Below are 23258 nucleotides of genomic sequence, written 5' to 3'. Positions count from 1 at the left end.
AAAGGACCTGGGGGTCCTGTTAAACATGAGTTGAACACCAGTCAGCAACGTGGCCTCGTGGAAAAGAAGGTGAATGGTATCCTGGGCTGCACCAAGCAAAGCATCGCCAGCAGGTAGGGGAGGGATCCTGCTCCACTAGCAGCACTGGGGAGGCCACACCTGGAGGACTGTGTCAGTGAAGGCCTCCCCAGTACAAGAGAGACAGGGACATACTGGAGAGAGTTCAACAGAGCGCCACGAGGGCGATGAAGGGACAAGAAAGCGTCACCGCTATAAGGAAAGGCTGAGAGCGCTGGGACTGTTCAGCCCGGCGAAGAGAAGGCTCAAGGGGATCTCATCAGTGTATACAAATTCCTGACGGGAGAGCACGAAGAAGATGGAGCTGGGTTCTTTCAAGGGCTGAAACTGAAGCATAAAGATATCTAAGCATGGGCATATCACCTCATCTCACCTACTGACACACACTCCCCAGAGATGCCACACATTGCCAGCAGTACCAGTTACGCTATCTTAACAGAGGCACGACGATGTAAGCCTTCAAATGAAAGCATTTGCCTCGCACCTTTTCTAGGGCTCGTTCTGCCACCCGCAGCCCCCTGCAGTGCCCACCGAGCCGCCTACAATACCGCATGTACCAACACCTGCATTTCCAAGGCCAGCGGTGACCCCAGCCGTGCGTGCACCTGCCTGCCCCCGGCCCCAGGCGCTCCCCACGGGAACACCATCCCCAGCGGCCATTTCGCAGCAGCGCTGAGGATGGCTGGCAGCAGTCACGCTGCCCAATATACTGCAAACGCACTCCCCGCAGCTACAGGCGGCTTCGGGCCAGGTGCGGTCTCACTCCTTCCGCCAGGGCGTAGCGGCCACGGGAGCGACGGTCTCCCGCGCCACGAGCGCTGCCAGCCTACGCCACAGCGTCCTGACACGGACACCCACCCTCCCTCAGCACGGCGAAGTTATCTCCGAGCGCTGCTTGACCGAGGAGGCACCAGCGGGTCACAGGCCCTCACAGCGCGGCCCGGACCCCCTCCCGCGCCGCCGCCGGGCCCGCCCCCTCACCGCCGAGCACCGCGCCCCCTGCGCGGGCCCACCCGTGGCCGAAGGAGGGATGACGTGCCGCCGCCGCCGCACACCATGGCGGAGGCCCCGCCTAAGGAGTCCCCGCGGGGCGGGGTCTCGCCTCCGGCCAAAGACGTACCGCGCGTGGGCCCCGCCCCTATATAAGGGGCGGCCTTAGCGTAGCTCCGGGAGCGCGGCCGCTGCCTCTGCTTCAGCTGTTTCGCGGAGCCGGCGCCATGGCAGGTCAGTGAGCGCGGCCACACCTCCCCGCGGGCGCCCGACACGCGCGCCGTGATTCGTGAGGGCCGCTGGCGGTGCGGGCCGGGCCGCCCTCGTGGAGCCGCCCCGCGCTTCCCGGTCGCGCCCGGGCGGCGGCGCGGGAGCTGGGCGGGTCGCGGCGGTGCCTATTTTTAGGCGGCGGTCTCTGCCAGCGGAGAGCTCCCGGGGCGGGCGGGGGGGGGCTGCCGCCCCGAGCACGCGACGAGCCGGTGCCGTAGCTGGTGGGGGCTGGGACTTGCCCGCGGGGGGGTTAGAGGCGTCCCACCGGGCATCCCCGTGCGGTTCGACGGGGCGCTTATCAATCAGCCTTGCTCTGCGCCGCCTGCCTCGGCACCCGGCACCGGGCTCTGTCCTCCACTGTCAGGGATGCGGGTAGCGTGGCGGGGGCAGGAGATCTGGAGGGGCTTGCTGTAGGGAAAACCCCCGCTCTCCTGAAACGCTCAAGAGAGCGTGTAACTTGTGCGCGTTTTGATGCCTTACAGTGAGCAATTCCTTACCGTCTCTCAAAGTATGCCTGACTTTTTTCTTCCGATTTTTTTTTTCCCCGAGTCGTATCTTACCTGAAGTTGTCAGCGAAGTTGGTTTCACATTCAGGTCTGGAAGGTTGCAGAAAGTCTGGTGCTCAGCCTCACGGTGCACGTCTTGATTAGACGCTCCTGTCTCTTCAGGAATCCTGTACTAAAAAAAAAAAAAAAGTCAGGTGTACCTAATTGAAAGAACTGGGAATAACTAACACCTGTGAACTCTGGCGGTGCCTAGGAAAGTGCTTCCGGGGAAGGTTTTAAAACCTCTGGGCAAGCACTCTGGTCTCCTCCTGTATGCTGTCAAATGGAAAGCTGCTCCTAGCTCAGACTTCAGAATGCTTTTAGGTGTGTAAGGGCTAGCTAGTGCAAGCACCAGCGTGTGCAGATGCTACTGCCTATGAACTATGCAGCCAAAGATGTCTTCTGAAGTAGCTCGGTTTTGCCTGATAAATCGATTGTGAAGCTGTGCAACTGTCTCATGTTCTCTGTGTTTTGCAGCCATGCTATTATTCCCAGTAGTTCAGTATGTTCGGGCATAACAGTGACTGCTGTGTGAACATAACCTACTGTGGAGGAAATGTTTACAGAGAAGGGGGAGAGGATGGGAAGGGAAACACACAACTGAAATAATTGTGGGTTATGGTAGAATGGACTAGTCTTGCAGATGTAACTTCTGTATTAAGCAGCAACTGGTCTTGCTCAAACCATCATATGGACTCATACATAACACGTTGCAACGTAGTCGTGAATGTACTTTAGAGAAGAACAAAACAGAACATAGTTAATTCAAACTTCAGAAAGCTGTACTGACTTAGATACTCCACAAGTTATCAATATCCTCCTGTCAAGCAGTCATAATATTCCTATTGCAGTTGGATGTAATTGGGGCCTTCTTAGCCTTTACTCCATCATTAAATTGACTTTATTTCTCCAAGACCTTTGTGTGAATACTCAGTTTCAGCAAGATGAGGAGATCTGGTAGAAGTACACTCACTAACAGTTCAGTGAAAAAGACAGACTAGTCTTCAGTGGCAAGGTTGCGTTTAAGAAATAGTCTTATACTGCTGGAAAAAAACCCAAACCAACATCCAGATGAATGTTGGGCACAATTCGACTTTGTCTACACTGGATCTTTAGTGAGCTGTCTGTCAGCATAGTGGCGGACTTCTCTTTATTGAGTAGCTGAGGAGTAACATGCAAATAAGTGATGAAAATGCTGCCCTGTTAGGAGGATTTTCACACAATTTTAAATGCTACACACTTGCCATTGTAAAGCTTCAAAGAAAACACAAAGTGTGTTCTGTAGATTTGCTGAATTATATGACCTATTAGAAATTGGTAGCTAAAGTAAATTGAAAAAAAAAGTCTTTATTCCTGTATTGTAGAAGCTTTTTTTAACTTTGTAATTGACTACTATATCTAAATCCCTTGGGGTACTAGTTGGTTTTGCTGCTAAGCAAAGATAGAAGGTTTTGTAGCTGGTCTTGTAGAGCTTGCAAACCATGTTTGCAGAGCTTAAGCCCATTATGGTACATGACTTTTTTGCTCTCAACTGTTAAGATGGTATTAAGTTAAAAGATATTGATGATGACTGTCTCATAGGCTGAGGAGTTGTACCAAACAACAATCTCATCCGAAAATGAAGGCAGTCAGTATTTTAAAAGTCTTACTATCAAGACTAGTAGTAGATTAAGTGCCCAGAACCCTCACTCTCATCCTGATCTAACCTAGTTAGCAACTTTTGTAAAGAAAATGAATCACAGTTGCTAAAATAAATTTGAATGTGAAAATCTACTCTTGAAATTCTTAGGAAGAAACTATTTTGTTGGTGGTGTAAAAAATGGCTTGGTACAAAAGAGCATGCTTCTTCATAAAGCCCTGTAGCTTGGGAAAGGAGTGCTACCTGATGAAGTTAACAGCCTACGTGATGATAGCTTACAGTGAACTGAAGAAGTTTAGAAGTTGTTTGCTTTTGTCAGTCGCACCCTGGCAGTTTAAAGCAATGTGACAACCAAAAGAATGCGAAGCTTGTATTATACGGCCTCAATAACCACTACATGGCAAAGTGATACATCTTAATCTATTTTAAGATACAGCTGGAGCAGATTATAGTAACAATTCAACTTTGTCTTTTTACTGGAGAGCAAAAACTGTTGCTTGCAAGTCTTAAATCGCTTATGTTACTGGTTACTTCCCATTTAAATCTTGCATTCCTTGTGTTAGACCTGCAACCATGGGTTGCAGAACAACTTATCTGCAAAAATCTGAGCTGGCAAAACTTAATACTGTTGTCCAAGATCTAATTCAATGTTTACTTTCATTTGAAAGTGAAATGTAAGTTTTATGCTGCCCTAGCTTCAGAGTTCAGAGCTGAACCTAGGTTACTCTATAAACTCTACTACTTTAGACCAAATGCAAGCTGACTGACTCTCAGTACTTTTAGCTTAAAAATAGTATATTAGTGGCCAAAATAAGGCTCTTTAGACCTTTTGGATTGTCTCTAACATTTGGCATAACTTTAACCTGTGGGCAAAGTGGAACTGGTTTTCTCTTGCATAGTCTTCATTTTTGTGGTTTGTGTTGTTTGGGTTTTTTTACTGCACTTGCCATGTCTCAGGTTACAAATAGCAAGTATAGCTATGCAAGTATAATCTGCTTTGTTCAGCCATGTAAGGCAGGGCCCAACACACAGAGTTAAAGCACACATCTTAGAGGTCTCACAACATGGTTACCTAACAATACTAGGTTCTATGTGTATCTGTCTCAGAATAAGTAGTGGATCATGCTAACTTGACCAAGTTCATTTCTTCCAGACCAGTCTTTTGTGACTCTAGCCACAAATGACTCCTATGTGAAAGGAGCACTGGTACTTGGTTCGTCCTTGCAACAGTACAGAACAACAAGGAGCTGACTGCACTCATAACTCCTCAGTCTCAGATCTCATGAGGTAAGGTCACTTATATACTTCAAACTGCCACAGTGAAGGTTGAAAAATGGAAGTTAAATTCCTTAATAGTAACCTTCCAATACTCTGGAAGCTTAACAGCTAAGCTTGGCAGAATTCAACTTATACTATCTGGAACTCTAAGTTCTCAAAGATGAACTGTTTGTTGTGCCTTTTTTTTTTCCTTGCATATGATGAGTTAACAAATAGTCTGTAGTTGAAGCACTAAATTGTGACTTGGTACTGACATTTCAACTGGATCTTGCTTTTTCATAGTCCTACTTAGAACTGTCCAACATAAGATACTGCCTGTGTGTTCATTAGTGCTGTGTGTATGCTGTGGAGGTGGGAGTAGGGGATTGGTATTTATTTGTCTTGCAGAAGCATTCCAGATTGAGTTGATGTAACACAAGCTCTCTTGAAATCTAGGCAGACACTTCAAATCAAATTTTATCATGAGAGAGAAAATGAGCAGAACTAAAGTAGCACCAAGTACGTCAAATCAGCAGATCAACAGAGGCATCTAACAAGGTCACCACAGTACAACAAACGAAATTAACAGGCAACTGCTTCCTACAGCCTCTCTAGAATAGTCTCAGTATGGAGTGGACTGGGTGCTCTTTCCACACGTAAGAGGAGGGTAACAAAATCAATTAACTTAATAGCTACATGAACTACAGATGATAGGTCAAGATTCTTTCCACAGGGAGTTCTCTACTGTTTCGGTAATTTGAGACATCTTTTAAGAAGAAGTGGCTCAATAATAAATGGAGTGACTCTCCCTGGAGTCTCTTGGCAGCTAATGCCCTTATCACTATAAAGATGTTACATATAGGAACATCCATTCTATCCTATGTAGGTGAGTGTGCTCTTTTAAGATGAATCATAAGTGTGGTCATAGTGCTAGTGCAAGCCACTATACTATGCCCTAAGAACAGTGATATCTACCTGAGCTAGTGGTATAAATGGAACTTGCATTTCTCACTCTGTATCCACAAACAAGTATGCCTTAAGTTCAGAAGCAACGGTCCACACCAAACTGTCGGTATAAAGACTGCTTTGCAAGGCAGAGTTCTAAAACTCATTTATAAGCTCTGTGGCTCAAATTATACTCATAATTGCTGAGCATTCAAGATAATGGAAGAATAGCGAGAACTTTACAGATGCTTCGTATTTTAAGCAGCGTGAACTCCTTAAGCTCTCTTGGAACTAATGGTAATCCTTTACTGATGGTAAAGCAAAAGTTGAGTATCTGCCACAAAATTTCACTACACTGAAAGTTTAAATGTCACCCTTAGGTGAACATGATACTGGGTCAAAACACTGCTGTACCCACAGCCATGATTAAATGAGTCTTTAAAAACTTTGTAGGATAAAGAAAGTCTTAGCAACTGGGTCTGGTCAGATGTCCTAACAGTCACAAATCCAGAACGGTGTTATTGTAACTATTGCAGAAACTTCTGTTTTGGATTCAGCTACTTCCTACTCGAGCTACTCCAGTAGCTTCCCGTTTCTTAATTGCCTGCTCAGAGTAGACTTAACTAGCCAAAATCAGAGTCTAGATGAAAAAAAAACTGTGTGGAAAGCTTGTACTACATAGCCATGACTTACTGGACTTAGTAGCAATGCTAACTAAAGCCCTGTTTGTGGAATTAAAAAAAAAAAACAAACAAAGAAACTTCTTTGTTCCCCAAAATGTGCCCATTACAAACTAGAAACCTTGAGGCAGACAGGTGTACTTGTGCATTTTAACGCATGCAGTCAGCTATTACTGATGGCATAAATACTGCCAGTTTCCTTTTACTCCACTTCTCTTTATGGAATCTGTTCATGTAGTCTGGTGCTGGAATTACAATAGAACTAAATCTTGGCAATTGACTCTTTCCCCAGGAGAGTGCTAGAAAAAGTCTTTGATGAAGTCATATTGGTAAATGTCTTGGATAGTGGGGACTCAGCACACTTGGCGTTAATGAAAGACCTGATCTGGTGTCACACTAACAAAGCTTCACTGCTGGGAACTGACACAGTATTCAAAATGTTTTTCATGGATGCAGACACAATGGTAAGTGGTCATGTTTCATGGTACCTCTTAAGGATGTGGTATGGTGGTTGCTGGATTTTTTCTCTGGGTTGTTTTTGGTGGTGTTTGGGGTTTTTGGGTGGCAGGGGCTTGGTGTTTTTGGTGGTGGTTGTTGTTGTTGGTCTCTTTTTTTTTTTAAGAGGAGGAGTAATAGGGCAAATAGCAAGAAAGCCTCTAAGTAGTACATGCCTTTGTCTCAATTAATTGTAACATAGTCTGTGGGGACTATCGCCATAAAGTATTGTGTTCCATCAGACAAGAGCATCGATATGAGAACTTTGTTTCATGTCTTAAGGTGGATGTCAAAATACATTAAAACATGATACCCCAATTCCCAACCAAAAAAAAAAAGAAAACAATTGTCTTTACCCCCTTTACAACTAGGTCTTGTCAAATATTGATGAGCTTTTTGAGAGAGAAGAGCTCTCTGCAGCACCAGATCCAGGGTGGCCTGACTGTTTCAATTCTGGAGTTTTTGTTTTCCAACCTTCCATTGAAACATACAATCAGCTGTTACAGTTTGCCACGGAGAAAGGCAGCTTTGATGGTACGTATTAATTTGTATTTCAATATGTTAGACCAAAGTGGTAATAGCAGTTGGGAGGCTCAGTAACTACATGTGTCTGGGGACTCTGTATGATAGAATTGTGAACTCAGTGTGACTACACAAAACGATATCCTTCTCACAAGAGGCTAACATTAAATATGTAGTAAAACTACCTTTTTCAGTCTTCACAAAACCACAAAAGCTAAGAGTTTGGCCTTTAAGCTAGCAGCTGCAAGCATTAGCAATGTAGAATCATATAACAAGAAATCTTAAGATGTAGCAAGCACAGTGCATGCATTAGCAAATGAAACTGCAGTACTATGCCTCGTGCATTCCTAACATTCAAAGTGTGAGTGTTCTATGCTAACTCAAGTTGCTGTGGGGAAAAAATATTACTGATCAACTTGAGGGCCGCTTCATAGAGAACAAACGTTTGAAGATGCAACTATCTCTTCATATTCTATGTGATAGCTTCCTGTCATTATAGGGTTGGTGACTATCTTTTCCTCAGTATCAAGTGCAGTAGCCTTGGCTGCTTCCCACTATAGGTCACTTGAGATTGGCCACTGTGCCAGATTTAAGCTTGACAAGTTCTGCTGTCCTGTAAGTCCTCCTAAATCTATTACCATTGCAGTAAACGCACATGTTGTTTGAAGACTGCTATAGTTAAGGCTTCTGAATGATCATCCTCCTGTCACTAAATTCCAATATGTAAGTACTGTGGTACAAAACAAAATCTAACCAAAAAAGCTACAGAAAACTATATAAATAAGACCATAAAATGGAACTCTTAACAGAAGGTAATTAGCCAGCCTGTCGACTTACCTTTTAGTACTTTGTAAAAAATTCTAGATGTCACTGCTAGTGTGCAGAATAATCTCTGTACTGTGTGAATTCCTATGTGTGGCCTCCTAAAGAACATTAGTTGCAGTTGGATGCTTAATGCTGCCATACGAATAAACTCCAGTGAAAATGAGTACTGCAATGTAATGAAGGTCTGTCTGGGAGCTCAGATGTTGGGTGAAGCTGTAGCACAGTACTGAATTGTTGCATTTAAAACAACAAAACCCAAACAAACAGAAAATCCCAAACCTCACATCTTTGTGCAAACTGGCTTGAGTAACTTCAGGAACATCTGAGACTTGGTGATTTACTTCCTCTGAGCTTTGTGCTTGACTGCTAGCAGACCCCATCTTCTAGGTCTGAGGCCCTTGGTCCCTTTAAAAGAAACAGAACTGCTTCCACAATATATTTTCTGACTTGAAAGCTAAAGCCACGCAATGGTGAAACTTCCTCAATGTCCTAAACAGGAAGCATTGTTGCAGCTCTTACAGCAAATCTGGTGGGTTAATGGTTTAGGTATCAAACTTCTAGAACTGTAATAAATTTTAAAATTATTCATTTTTATTAAATGGTAGCACTGTTTCTGAGCAGTGAGACTAGCAGCACATACTACCTGCGTAAGCTGCTGCTGAGCTCATAAACTTGGTGGGAGAAAGGAGTTTAAACTTAAATTCATCTAGACGTAAGAAACGTTCCTAGGAAACTTTGTATAAGAGAACACCTGTGAAGGGTCACTGCCCTTAATAAGACACAAGCTACCAAGCTATGCATAACTGAAGTCAAGCTCTAAGCACCCTATCTGCAGTAGTAGTAACTAGGGACTGCAAGACTGTCCAGAGTATTTCATGTTTATAACAGCAGACAGATGCTCCTATGTTGTGCTGTTGTCCAGAAATGGTAGAGTGCTGCCTACTTACGTAGACAACTACTTTGTTTGCTTGACTTCACCTTTCTAGGTATAAGGAATATGTCTACATAATTGTAGTACTATCTAAAGCAGTGGAGGGGAAGTTTGTTTTGTAAAAGAATCTGGTAGTACTGATACCTTAAGAATGTTGCTATTGCTCAACAATCCTCTGGCTCTTAGCCTGGGACCTAAAAATGATTGCTTTTACATATAAAGATATAATGCAGCAGACTGTATCTGTAGATAGTAGCTAATGTAACTAACTACTGCCTCTCTAGGCAGTAACTAGACATAAGGTGTAACTTTCACCTTATGTCTAAGGTCCAGTTTATACAGCCAAACTACTGTTGAGTCTGACTAGACAGCTAAATGCGCTTTCAGTGGCTGCTTTGCAACCGAAATGCATGCAATTTGGAAAAAGCCGAGTATGTAAAACAGTCCGAGTGAGAGAATTGTCCTGTAGAATAAATCAAATACATTGCTGCTGCCCCTTCAGTTACAAGGCTATCCGTTCTGGAGAGGGTATCCCAGACTTTCTTCTCTTTTAGATGATCTTACTGTTAATGACGTGTTCTTAACACAGCATTAAGTTACAAGTCAAAGTGAAACATAGCTAAGTAAAGACCAGGGGACTTGTCTGGTTTCTTTGACTCTGTTCTCTTGTGGTCAGAAGTGTTTTTCCTTCCTTTATGGTTTGAGAGGCAAGTCAGAGGATTGAAATAACTGGACTGAATCTCTTTGGGATTTCTCACTCTGCGATCTGCATGTGTGCTGACAGCTGTAACAGGATACTTAGAACTTATATTTGTCAGTGTACTGTCTGTACATTTAAGCTTATGCCCAGTGTCTAGATGCTTCAGTTGCAAAAAGTGGATTCTGCTCAAACAGCAGTGAGGTGTAAACCTTAGCACTGCCCTAAATCTAATCATAGGCCTATAAAAAAAAAAAACAACCCTTTCCTGAGTCAGCAGACACTGAATGCTTTAGAAAATTAAAGATTAAAATAAAACATTTGTCCCTTTCCTAAGCTATGCATTTACCTACTGTTCAGCAATGCTACTTGTGAATGCAGTTACAGGTGAAGGAAAACAAAACAGCAAATTGAAGGCAGTCCCTCAACTTTCATCTCCTTCGTAAGACCTATTAACTCTTAAAGACCAAGTATATCCACTGCAATAAAGAATGAATGGATATAAATAAGTCGTTTTTACTTCTCAGTAGCTACTTATAAACTAGTTTCCTTTGGGCCAGAGGCTATAACTACTCTACTACTGACATACCAAACAATTTCAGACTCATTGACCTCATTACAATGTCTACTTGGGAACTAAGATGTGACTCCTCCTAACACAGTAGGTCTGGCCATAACTTAGATTGTTATCCTCACTTAGTGAGTAGACAGCAGCTTTTTAGTGCAGAACTAGGAACACCTATTGCCTGTTAAGGGATTTAATGAAGTTTTACTAGAGTTGTCACCAAGACTAAATGTGCTTCCTTATCAGATCACAGTGTAGGCAGATACATCCAGCGCTGCAGGTCTAACAGATCACTCGTACCTCAACTCTGGTGTTGAGAGATGATGGTCATGCATCTGTAAGCATAAGTAGTAAAACTAGTTCTTGGCACTTGACCTTCTGAGCTACAGCTTTCCTAAAGCTGAACAATACCTAGTTGTCAAGTCTTGGTTTTTTGCTGCCTTTTACAGCTTAAGTTCAAGCTGTATAAGAAACTGAATGGCAGGATTTGTGAGCAGCTTGCTATGTTTTAGCAAAAGTAACCTCACACATACTACCTTTTTCATCCTCTGCACCTTTCAGATTTTCAAAGGCTGCAAGGTTTACAGGGTTCTTCACAAATAGAACTCTAGTGCTCTGTGTCAAACTCCTATGGGATATGACAACTGCATTACCAAATCTTAATTAGTGAATGGATTAAAAAAGATCCTAAAACAGCTGTCTGATGCTTGTAGCCTATTAATACTTTATCTTTCAGGTGCAGATCAGGGGTTATTAAACACCTTCTTCAGCAGCTGGGCAACAACAGACATGAGCAAACATCTACCATTTATTTATAACTTGAGCAGCACTTCTGTATATTCCTACCTTCCGCATTTAAAGCGTAAGTTTGAATTCTAAGAACTTTCAATGCTTATATAAACTAATTTCTTGTACAGAATGAACAGTCACAATGTGAACTTGCACAGTTTTCTAAAGGGAGACCATTATTGTCATTAAAAGAAGGTATAATAGTTTCCACTCTGAAAAAAAACAACAGACATTGATTAATATTAGTTTAAATGAATCATCTCATGATAAATGCAGAGAGAAAGCTGTAGCTTACACTGCTCATCCCTGGTGGTAACATTAAAGTTGATACAGAGCAAGCACATCTGAGAGGTCACTGGCAAAAGGAAGAACCACTACTGCAGTATGGGACACTGTCTGTTACAGCTCTAACCAAAGGCAGTAGCTCTTCAATCAGCTTGAACTCAACTTTAGCGTGTCACTGGTGGTATTGTTCCCACCTAGATAACTTGCCCTTTCCTTACTCATATTACTTAGGGTATTTAACAACCAGTTGTTACAGTTCATCTAATCAACCTATGCCTTTCAAATAAACATGGTGAACAAAGACTTGTGTAAGCTAGAATTCTATTCCAACAGTCTGTCTAGATTTCGGACAGTTCCTTAAGTAATACCAAGATGGAGCAAAGACTACAGCCAACCACCATTGCATGTTTCCTGTTTAAGGAAACCAGCTGTATCCTCCCTAGTTAGTATTAGATTTGGCATGTGAGTAAACCATGTCAGTGGCAGGGTGACTCAAGAGTCTTTACAATAAACACTGGGGGAAGGTGGGGAAGCAAGGGAATCTGAAGTGTTACACAAACTCTTATTCATTAAGAGCTGCAAAAGTTTGGTGAGGGCAGGGGGAGGGAAGGAAAGTACCAATTGCATAAAAACAATCTGATCTCTGAATGACATCAGGTTACTAGTGTCTAAAGCAGCAGCTAGCATAAGCAGGATTGTTGCTGGCTCAAGATCAAACTATGTCTTGTGATCAGAATGCCATTTGAAATCCTGTCATGCTAAAAGTGGAACACTTATTTAAAGAAATATATGCAAGCTTAAGAATGACTAAGTAGTTGGATAGCATTTGATAAGCTATAATCTATTGTAAAGTATGTCATCTTTCCATGGCTGGCTGGTTGTTAGTCACATGACCTTAAATTTACAAATGACCTTGTTGCCACAAAAGACTAATTGCATTTGGGGGCTTCTGACAAAAATTCAATTTAACTGGTTGAATCAATTGCCTAACTGAATTTAGCGACCTTCAAAAGTAGAATGCTAGAGGTGCAGCCCTTTGAAGTAGAATGCCCTGCTCAATAGGTGGAACAATTTCCCTTGGTTAGATCAGCAGGTACACTCCTGATAATCAGCAGTTGGAATAAAGTGAAATTTAAACCTACTGACATCAATAGCTAAGTTTTTCGCAGCTTTGTACAGTGAGACTAGATTTCACCAGCAGTCTCAGTAATCCTTTTCTAAAAGAAAATGCCAATTCATGACAAATGCTCTCTAACTTCAAAACATTGATGAAGGACTTTTCTGGGAGATGGGGAAAGATGGATTAGTTGCTGAGGCCAGTGTGGACATAAAGCTTCCTAACGAGCTTAAATTTCAAAAGAAAGTATTGCAGATCTAGAAAGGATCTAGAAAGCAGATACTGAAAACATTGTAGAAGTTCGGCATCTTGTCACTGTTGTACAGGTCTTAAGTGGACAGAAGGCTAAGATACGCTTCTCCATTTGCAGCAAGCGTAACATAACACTTCTTAGGCATTCTCTAGCTTAAACAATGACAAGTCTCCTCAGAACAGCAGCGGTCTAAGATGAAGAAAACTCAGACTGTTTAGTGCTGTGACAGCTAGTAAAACTAAGATAGTCCTCTATGCAAATCTTGACGTACTGAGTTTAAAGTTAAAGCCCAGGAACTGACCTCTTGAAGACAGAATTTTTTTTTCTTGCAATTAGTGAAAATACTTGACCTTGTTTCACACATGCATAGGTTTTCATTCTGCAACAAGATCAATTGTGTTCAAAACACTGAACATGAATATTGAAATACAGTCAAGGATCTTACAATAGTACAAACCCCCCTATGCAAATGCATGCTGTCTTGTTTTGAGTATTCTGAAGTTTTTGAAACACACCTACATAGTCTCCGTATGTAAAACTCCTTAAATATCTTGAGTCCTGGTCAAAATGACCAGGGTGTGCTTAACAAAATGTTAGACAAACTAGTTTGGCATTATTATCCATTTAAATCATATTATGTTGATAAGAAATCCTAACATGATGGAAACTGAACTAGATGAGAGTCTCTGTTACTAGAGGCTGGTATTGCTTGTTCACAAAACTGACTCAAGCTGAACTCTAGTTCTGGAACCATAGAAGAATGGAATGAATGCTGTCTCTTTTAGTGTTAAGTTCCTCAAAAGAGGTGCACCTCATCCACCCTCTTAATGCAAAAGAACATACTGATAACATTTGGGACAAAACTAAAAGTCCATATTGAAAATTGAGTTAAAATAGCTTCAAAAAGAAACAAACAAAAAAGCCACCACCACAAAACCCACCTATGGCTAAACTAAGGTTATTTAATAAAAATGGTTGGTTGTCTAGCAAGACCTTGCTGCACCAAGATGAGAAGTCCTCTGAAATGCCGAGGTTATACAGAGCTATTCTTTTGCAGAGACACAGTCTTCCTGCAGCACAGCCTTCCAATGATCCTTTTCTACAGGGCTGTAAACTGAAAGGGTAAATCTAACACTGACCCTTCTCTACATAATGCTTGTAATGCCTAACTATCTGGATCACTGACTTTGGAGTAGAATCTTTTTCACTTTTAAAACCAGTTCAGATTGCAACGGCTGCTTGAGACTGCTCTTTCCTGAGCTATGGACATCACTCTACCTAAAGACTTGAGTTGGCTGTAAGTACTTAAATAGCCCAGACCATTAGGTTTTGGCTGTATTCTGATTAGCGTAATGTAGAATCCGTTGCATTTTTTCTGCTGTATAGCAATGCTTTCAGTTCCAGTAGGCATTGGGCAGTTCGATCATTTAGTGTTTAGCCTCCCAAATATATTCATATTTCTGTTTTGGACACCTACAGAAACTGCAGCTTAAAGAAAAAATCTGCCAGTCAAAAATCTTGTTTTCTAGACAGCTGCACAAACTGTGAGTTCTAACTTTTTCTGTCCAACAGGTTTGGTGCAAATACTAAAGTGGTGGCATTTCCTGGGAAGCACAAAGCCATGGAACCTATACATATGACTCCAGAACAAAAAGCATAAAAGGCAACATGGATGACCCTAAAATAGTTCACCCAGAATTCCTCAACATGTGGTGGGATACCTATACGGCTAATGTTTTACCGTTACTAGAACAGCATGGAATCGTTAAAGATATTACTACAGGTGTAAACATGGTACGTGCTTTAGTATTCTTGTAGAAACTACCTAAGTATGGATCACAGGTTCTTCACCATTCCACTGATTTCCCTTCCCTCTGTCCAACCCGAAGCATGGGTGGTGGTGTTTGTGGGGATGCAGGGTTTCTTAGTTTTGTTCTTTTAAGCTTGGAATAAATACAGCCACAGAAGAGAAGCATGCTATAGGGGTCTTGAATGTAGCTGTCTGCTTGCCTAAAACAAACTATGTAAGTAGTTAATGGTGCACCAGAAGTCATACCGTAGCAACTTCTTTAATATATACAGAGAAGGCCCCTAACTCTGAATGTGTTGCAGCTAAGGGTTCTCAAGCAGAAGAACCCCAGTTCAGTATGCAATATGTACATACAGATCTTGCATGGTGAAACAAATCTAGGTAAGCGTAGGAACTAGAGAATGAATTCTTACGTAGACTGGCAGTGATGAATCCCAGTTCTTATCAAAGCCAAAGTAATGCTTCTAACTAGTTCTCATTCACTGAGTTTAGTAGCTTGCATCTGACTGGGGACTTTATTGTCTCAGGTTAGTACATGGGCCGGTTTAAGTTCTTGACCTTTCTAAGACCAAAGTTACTGATCTCTTAAGATGTGCTTTCTCTTGTTAATCTTGCATCTTTCTAACAAACTGTTTGCAGCTATCGGGCTTGGTCTATACTCTGGCTTTCTCTTGTGGCTTCTGTAGAGAGGTATGAAGAACTTAAACTTTTTTTTTAACTCCCTGTTATCTTCTGTAGCTCTGCTTTGTTATTTTGTTAGGAAGGCTGCAGAATCCCTTCCCATTGGCAATGCTTGCTGCTGTGCATGAGAACATCTACTTCGTTGTCTCATTCTATGGCCTATTGCTCACTTTAGCTGTGCAAAGTATTTCTATGTTTTTACTCTGCGTTTCCTTTTAGGCAGAGGTTACAGAGGCAGTGTCCCACATATCAATATCAGCACCATCACCAGTATTACCAACTGTATCTTCAGAAGAACGCAAGGAACGGTGGGAACAGGGCCAAGCTGACTATATGGGAGTGGATTCCTTTGACAACATCAAGAAGAAACTTGATACCTACCTTCAGTAGAAATGCCTTCTCAAACAGTGGTGATGCAAGGACTTGTTCCAGAACTAACAGCTAGAAAGGTGTAGATGGTGGTCAGTTACACTTGCTAGTAGCTTGATGAAAAACTTCTTGGCTGAAGGCCTCTGCAGTGCTACAGATGAAGACTGAGCAAAAGCTAGGAAGCAGAATTCCTTGGGCCACCTATAACTGCCCGATTTCCAATTCTCCCTACTAGATAAACCAGGTATTTCAGCTTAAATTTTCTTCTGTTGTGATCAATTGGCTCAACATATTCCTTGAAACTGAGTTTGTTACCTCACCTCATTAAGGTGATTAGCATTGATTCCTTTGCTTGCTGTTTTAGATGTAAAATCTAATTCATGGGATTGCTCATACACTAGAGTGGTAGCCATTCTGCTTTGTACCATAAATGTATTAATGACACTGGATACATACAGATTAACAGTAATAGCACTGCTTTGCTCTGCCAGTCACAATTGCACTGAAGTTTTGACCAGGTTCTTACGCACAGTGCCTACAGCATGGCAGAATGCATTTTTCAGTTCTGTATACTACGGGACTAGTAAACTTAAGTTTTATCTGTTACTTGCAATGTTGCACTTGATACAAAAATAAAAAGTTGTCATGCATTTCTGGCTTCCCTAAACTTTTGAGCAATTAAAAAAAAAAAAAGGGAGCTCTGAAGTAGTCTAACTAAAATATTCAACTATAGCTACCATTAGCAAATGTCCAGCTTTTAGTTCTGTAATTATTTACAGAGTATATAGTCATTTGCCAGTGAGCTGTTTAGGGCCAATCCCCTTATTAGCTTCCCTTAAGTACAGGACAGGGCAGTGGAGGAAGTACCTGCTGAAGCTACTCACATGAGCAACATGGAGTTTGGGAAGAGGGAATCTTTTGGTGACTAAAGAAACATCATCCCTAACTTAAGTCCTGTACACTGTGAACTTGTTTTTAAACACAATGGTGATGCTATTTTGGCAAAGAAAGACTAAATAGCTGCTTAAGTAACTGTACCTACCATATTAGGAAACTACTCTTTCCACGTGTGCAGAGTGTAAAAGAGGTTTTTTGCCACACTCAGGCTACATGTATTCTAAGACATGTAGAAAAGAAGTAAAAATACCACACTAAGAAAAGCATGTTCTTGAGAGAGAGATTGGCTGTTATCTGTACTAAGTTTCAGATCCATCCTTCAGCCAAAAGTCTAAACAGAATCAAATTGCTTAGTGTTCTGCCTTTGACAGCTATACTCTGTAATAGTCCAGAAACACTAAGAAAATATTACTTCATTAATTCCTAATAAAGGAGAATTTCAGCAGGAAGCTAGTGAGGGTGTTAAACTTTTAGCCTAGAGATAAAATAAACAATCAGCAAGCTCTCACCATTTGCTGGTAAAGCAGAAGACATGATTGGGGTAATGAGAGTTAGTTTGTTTAACTTGTTTTCATTATTTAATTGCTCTAGATTCCTTGGTTACCATTTAGCAAAATGCTAAGGATGAGGTCCAAACCAAAAGTAGCTTGTAGCCAGTTAAAGTACATAGCATCTGAAATACAGTTGTAGACTAGCTCTTTCCTGTGGTGGTTTTTCTTTTGCTGTGTTGGGGTTTTATTAATTGAAGTTGTGGTGAAAGCAGAAGGGATTACTAGTTACATCTGTAGTGACAAAAGCATACTTTATCCAGCAAGTACAAAATATTGGAGTTCTGCATGCTCACAAAATACTATATGGAAAACGTAAATACTTTTTTGAAGACAGCTAAACAGTCCTTCATTTTGCTTCCCTTGTCTGTATTTGTACTAGAGAACAGGCACATTACTTCTTTTTAAGCTTAGCTGGAGAGAACTGAAAGTCTAGAAGCATGAGACTATACCAACCTGACAGTTTGGTTCAGCATGTAAGTTTTGTTACGTTAATACAAGAAGATAAGGAGAGATGCTGAGTAAGATGGAAACCTGCATGTTTTGGGTTAACAAATACAGTTAGTAAAGAAAGAAATTTATATAACTATTCTGTCCTAGCCTCTGTGATTCATACTACGGTCAAGTGTTTACCCACAGCCTCAGGAAAACTAAAGGTATGACATCGATACCAAACTCTATGCAGCTTATTTTCAATAAAATGACCTTTATGTCATTATCTGCCACTATTTCCTTCATAATTACTGCAGGCAGCGTTTGCAGAAAAATACAGATCCCTTTTTTTCCTTGTAGTAGTATCGCTTGATACCTTAAACAATTTTCTGCTCTAAACTGTAGGTACTCAAAGCAGTAACTGAACTAAAGCACTATACTCAAAACATCGTTATTAAGAAGAATCATAGCCCTGCTATGTGTGTTGGAACTTCATGTGCCTTTAAAAAGCATATTATCTAAGGTGTTCCTTAGATGGTGACCACTCAGCATGACTCTTAGAAGTTGAGAAGCCTGGTTCTGTTTTGTTTTTCATTTGTATCTTTATTTTATGTAGGGGGTGAAAAAAAAAAACAGAATAACTGAGTTAGACTGAGACTAACTCAGTCTTTGGAATTATAAGCATAACATTTTTTTAATTCCAAAAGCTCATTTCTAGAACATGCCACAGAACATACTGTTAGAACTCTGATGAAGAGAATACCAAGAGCCAAAGATTACTTACAGCTCATGAAAAGTAAAAAGAAACCCCAAACAACCAGAACACTGTGCTTTTTAACCACCTGAATAACAGAACATTTCCATTAAATCGGAGAGGACTTTCTGCTCTCAGCTTTGACCTTTCACTTTTCTCTCAGGTACATTAATGGGATTCTTGGGAGAGACCTTAACTAGGCATACAGCTTAGTACTAACTCCAGTAAGTTTTTATTTGGCTTTGGAATATGGAAATCATCATTTAGTAGAGGAAAAATAATACTAGTAATTGTTTTCATAATCATTACTCAGCTGTTGTGCAAAATGTCAGCATATTTTAACACAGTAAGGATGTAGCTTGACTAGCCCTTGAAATTGGTCTCTTCCTCATGGAATTTTAACCTGGAAAATAGAAAGAACAACACGAAGCCAATCTCTCATTCATAATCAGGGAATTATTTCTCCAGCTTATCTCTAAACATGAGAGAATCTGAACCACAAAGCCAAAGAAAGTATAACTTACATAAACTCTAGGCAAAAAAAATATTTTCAATCGTGTAGTTGCGTTTTCTTCTTCTTTTGTCAACTTTCCAGTGAAAACCAGTTACTGGGGTTCAAGCTGTCTTCTGTCAATCATGTCATTTAAATTCTTTCTCAAACAGCCTTAAAGCATACCTTCTCCATAGCTAAGAAGCTGGCTCCCCAGAAACTGCGTCAGCTTGTTAGGTTATGTATTTCAAATTCCTTTCTCACCCTTTGCTCTGGCTCACTCTTTCTCCAAATATCAGACATCTTCCCTTTATTTCTCAGTCCTTTTCTATTTCCTATGTTTGTTGCTCCATCTTATAATTAGCTGGCTGGTATTCTAAGACATAAGAAGAGGTGAAAAGCATTAGAAGCAAATCAGATTCCATTTCTCTGCTGCCAAATATACTTCCTGAATTTAAACAGGACCTAAATATAGCAATTTCTGCCTCCAGTTCTGAGTGTTACAGGGAAGGCAGCATAGTGTTAAGAAAACACATAAAGGAAGACCAGAATCAAATGGAAAGAGACAGAATATTCAACTAATACTCAACTGAGATTATTCAGTGCTATTTATTACTTTGCAGTACATGAATAGGAGTAGTTTACCAAATTCTTCCTCTACAAATCGAGATGCATGCAGATCAGCATTCCACTAGGAGATATGTACGGGACTGGAAAAACACTTAGCAGTGCAAGAAAACTGTTAGAAAGCTGGCAGCTATTAAAATAATTTTATTTGTTTAATTTATTTTGCAAGGGCTAACTGATTCATTGACAAATGAGTGGGTCATATTCTAGTTTGCATATAGCACAGTCAGGTTCAAAGCCTGTACACAAATTATTACAAAGTGTGTTATCAATACAGGCATAAATACAGGCTGGGCAGAGAATGGATGCAGAGCAGCCCTGAGGAAAAGGACTTGGGAGTGCTGGTGGGTGAGAAGCTCACCATGAGCCGGCACCGTGCGCTGGCAGCCCAGAAAGCCAACCGTGTCCTGGGCTGCATCCAGAGCAGCGTGGGCAGCAGGTCAGGGAGGGGATTCTGCCCCTCTGCTCTGCTCTCGGGAGACCCCCCCTGCAGTGCTGCGTTCAGCTCTGGGGTCCCCAACATCAGAACGACACGGAGCTGCTGGAGCGGGTCCAGAGGCCACAAAAATGCTCCGAGGGCTGGAGCACCTCTGCTATGGAGACAGGCTGAGAGAGTTGGGGTTGTTCAGCCTGGAGAAGAGAAGGCTCCGGGGTGATCTTATTGCAGCCTTCCAGTACCTAAAGGGGGCCTACAGGAAAGCTGGAGAGGGACATTTTACAAGGGTGTGTAGTGATAGGACAAGGGGCAATGGATTTAAACCGAAAGAGGGGAGATTTAGATTAGATCTAAGGAAGAAATTCTTCCCTCTGAGGGTGGTGAGGTACTGGCACAGGTTGCCCAGAGAAGCTGTGGCTGCCCCATCCCTGGAAGTGTTCAAGGCCAGGTTGGATGGGGCTTTGAGCAACCTGGTGTAGTGGAGGGTGTCCCTGCCCATGGCAGGGGGGTTGGAACTAGATGATCTTTAAAGTCCCTTCCAACCCAAACCATTCTATGATTCTAGTGTTTTATCCAAATTACAAAACCTTTACTTTTACAGAAATCAGTGGAATTCTGTTTATGGAAGTAAAATATTAAAATAAAATGTTTTACAAATTTAAGTACTTCATTTTTACTAGCTCCTGGGAAGTAATCAATGGAGGAACTCCTTGCTACACTTGTGTATTATTCAGAAATAGTAAAAAAAAAATTTAAATTTTGAATTAAATACCATCTTTGAACAGCATCTGCAAAAATAAGAATTCCTTACGAAGTGATCACTCACCACCTGTTCTGAAACAAATAATCCAGATGATCTGTTTTGTTATCAAGAAACACTGAGATTGAAACATGAAGCTAATTCCTTTCTTATTATTTATTTCTAATTATTCTTATTTAACTTTTCCTATCTTTTCACCTCTAAAAGAGATCAAATTCTTGCAAGTCAGAATGCAAGACTTTGAACACGCATTTCTGTTTGGAGGGATTTTTAGGTATTCTTAAGCATTGTACGTAATAAGCAACATTTCAAAAAAATGAATAATGGAAAAATTTCAGGAGTGCAAAACAAGTTTGTACATTTCTAAATTAACATTTAGGAGCAAATTAGTTTTCATAATTTATTTGAAGCATTTATGTTTTGACCACAAAGACAGCAAAACTAAAAGTTAGCATAAGATATGTAACTTGAACAGCAATGTTAACTAAAACATTAAACGTATTATTTACTCAAAATAAGACAGTTTCAAGCTATAAATCAATTAGAGCCTTAATTTCACTAATTTTGTTTTGCTTTACTTCACTTGCTGAAGGCTTTTTGGTAGCAAAGGCTCCTGCTGCAAGTTCTCTCTTCTTGTTTTGAATTTTCAGCATATTTCTTCTACTGAATCCTTCACAATGAACTGAAAAACAAAAATTAAGCCCCACTGAAATGAAGAAATTATTTTGTTTTAAATTAAATGTTTAGGATGAGAAATTTAGGTACTTTGGGAAAAAAAGTTAAAAAGCTGAGTACCCTAAGCACATTATTTTGTTACTACTTTGTAAAGAATACACAAGAGGGAAGGTTATAAAAGCAGCTGGAGGAAAAGGTTAGCATATTATTTTTTTTGCTTTAAAAAAAACCCAACAGCAAACACTTACTGAAATAATATCTATCTCTTCTTTGCTACTTTATAGAGGAGAACCTGTCTTCAATTTCCCAAGTAATTTTTTGGTGACTGGGTATTAAATGAGACAGACCAGTTTCTCTTCTGCAGCTAAACAAGCTGCTGTGCCAAAAGCAAAAGCGTCCTACATACCTTCAAGACAATAAGCTGTAAGAACCGGGCTAGGCAACAGCAATACTACCCCATCCTGGTCACTCCAAATAGCTCAACAGATACTTCTAATTTCTAAAATTGTTATTTCACAGGAAATAGTTCACATTTAGTAATAGCTTATAATCCAAAGCTGACACTTCAAAAATCACACCGCAATTTTAAGTTTGCTGGTGAGACATATGATGTCACAATTCTTTTAAAAATAAAGAGTAAAGCTTTTTGGAAAATATTTATTCATAACCAGAAAACTGTTCAAACAGATCATCTCTCAACTCACCTTAGTAATAACAACAGTATGCTTCTGACCCAGCCTGTGACACCTGTCAAAACACTGGTCTTCTGCAGCAGGATTCCAAGCCTATCAGTAGCAGCAATGAACAAGTTACTTCCCTTCAAAATGCACAGTAACATGCATACAGAATCACAAAGAAGGTCTTGTACCATCAGCTCTTGAACAAATACTGCTTGTAGATTTATCACTTCCAACCTAATGTCTCACTCATTCAAGTATCCCGCTGTAAAGCTTTTGAGAACTACTGGTTTTATATTCACAACAAGCAGGAACTTCAGGTAAGTGCTTTAAAAAACAAGTTTATCAGGAGTCTAGAAGACATCAAAACAATCTCATTATCATTTCAGTTCTGAAATAAACACTGCATATACTAACTGCCTCAGTACCTTTTTCCTGATAGCAAAATCTAAACCAGCTGAACACAGCCGGTTATTTATCAGTAGACAAAGTCTCCTGGCTGTTCAGAAAGCCCAGGTATGATTAGTGTATGCTAATAATCGCCAAGTTAGGTAAACAAGAAACTTGCTGAACATAAAATGGTAGTGTAGCTGTTCCTACTTACGGTTTGGATATAACAGTAAATATAAGGACTTGTGAAATGCCAAGTCTGTACTCTGCATTTTTCCAGCATGTTTCTTCTATAGAATCATAGAATTGTTTAGGTTGAAAAAGACCTTTAAGATCATGAGTCCAACTGTTAACCCAGCACTGCTAAGTCCACCACTAAACCATTTCCCTAAGCACCACATCTACATGTACCTCCAGGGATGGTGACCCAACCACATCCTTGGGCAGCCTGTTCCAATGCTTGACAACCCTTTCGGTGAAGAAACTTTTCCTCATATCCAGTGTAAACCTCCCCTGGCACAACTTGAGGCTGTTTCGTCTTGTCCTATTGCTTGTTACTTGGGAGAAGAGACTGACAGCCACCTCACTACAACCTCTTTTCAGGTAGTTGTGGAGAGCAATAAGGTCTCCCTGAGACCTCCAGGCTGAACAACCCAGTTCCCTCAGCCGCTCCTCATAAGACGTGTGCTCCAGACCCTTCACCAGCTCCGTTGCCCTTCTCTGGACACACTCAAGCACCTCCATGTCTTTCTTGTAGCGAGGGGCCCAAAACTGAACACAGTGTTCAAGGTGTGGACTCAACAATGCAGAGTACAGGGGAATGATCACT

The 23258-nt window shown here is 41.0% G+C and overlaps 2 protein-coding genes across 2 annotated transcripts in view; one reads left to right on the top strand and one right to left on the bottom strand.

Annotated features, from left to right (window-relative positions):
* The first annotated feature begins 756 nt into the window (after nucleotides 1–756).
* Nucleotides 757–15794, top strand: GYG1 (glycogenin 1). The gene is given in 14 exon segments (XM_086618651.1): nucleotides 757–1199; nucleotides 4662–4765; nucleotides 4768–4791; nucleotides 4794–4809; nucleotides 6697–6790; nucleotides 6792–6843; nucleotides 6846–6868; nucleotides 7271–7433; nucleotides 11176–11305; nucleotides 14456–14480; nucleotides 14482–14511; nucleotides 14513–14677; nucleotides 15333–15383; nucleotides 15594–15794. Coding segments are annotated over 14 exon segments (1491 nt in total). The 3' UTR covers nucleotides 15765–15794.
* Nucleotides 15795–20850: 5056 nt separating this feature from the next.
* The window catches only part of HLTF (helicase like transcription factor), a 29405-nt gene continuing 26997 nt past the window's right edge, over nucleotides 20851–23258 (bottom strand). Inside the window, 3 exon segments of the mRNA XM_086618650.1 lie at nucleotides 20851–21345; nucleotides 21348–21369; nucleotides 22067–22147. Coding sequence (XP_086474776.1) covers nucleotides 21218–21345; nucleotides 21348–21369; nucleotides 22067–22147 — 231 coding nt within the window. The 3' untranslated portion in view covers nucleotides 20851–21217.

The sequence above is a fragment of the Tauraco erythrolophus genome, chromosome 11 (genome assembly GCF_009769465.1).
Source record: "Tauraco erythrolophus isolate bTauEry1 chromosome 11, bTauEry1.pri, whole genome shotgun sequence".
Classification (NCBI taxonomy): Eukaryota; Metazoa; Chordata; class Aves; order Musophagiformes; family Musophagidae; genus Tauraco; species Tauraco erythrolophus.
Note: the sequence above shows the minus strand (reverse complement) of the source record. Positions and strands in the feature narration are given on the sequence as shown.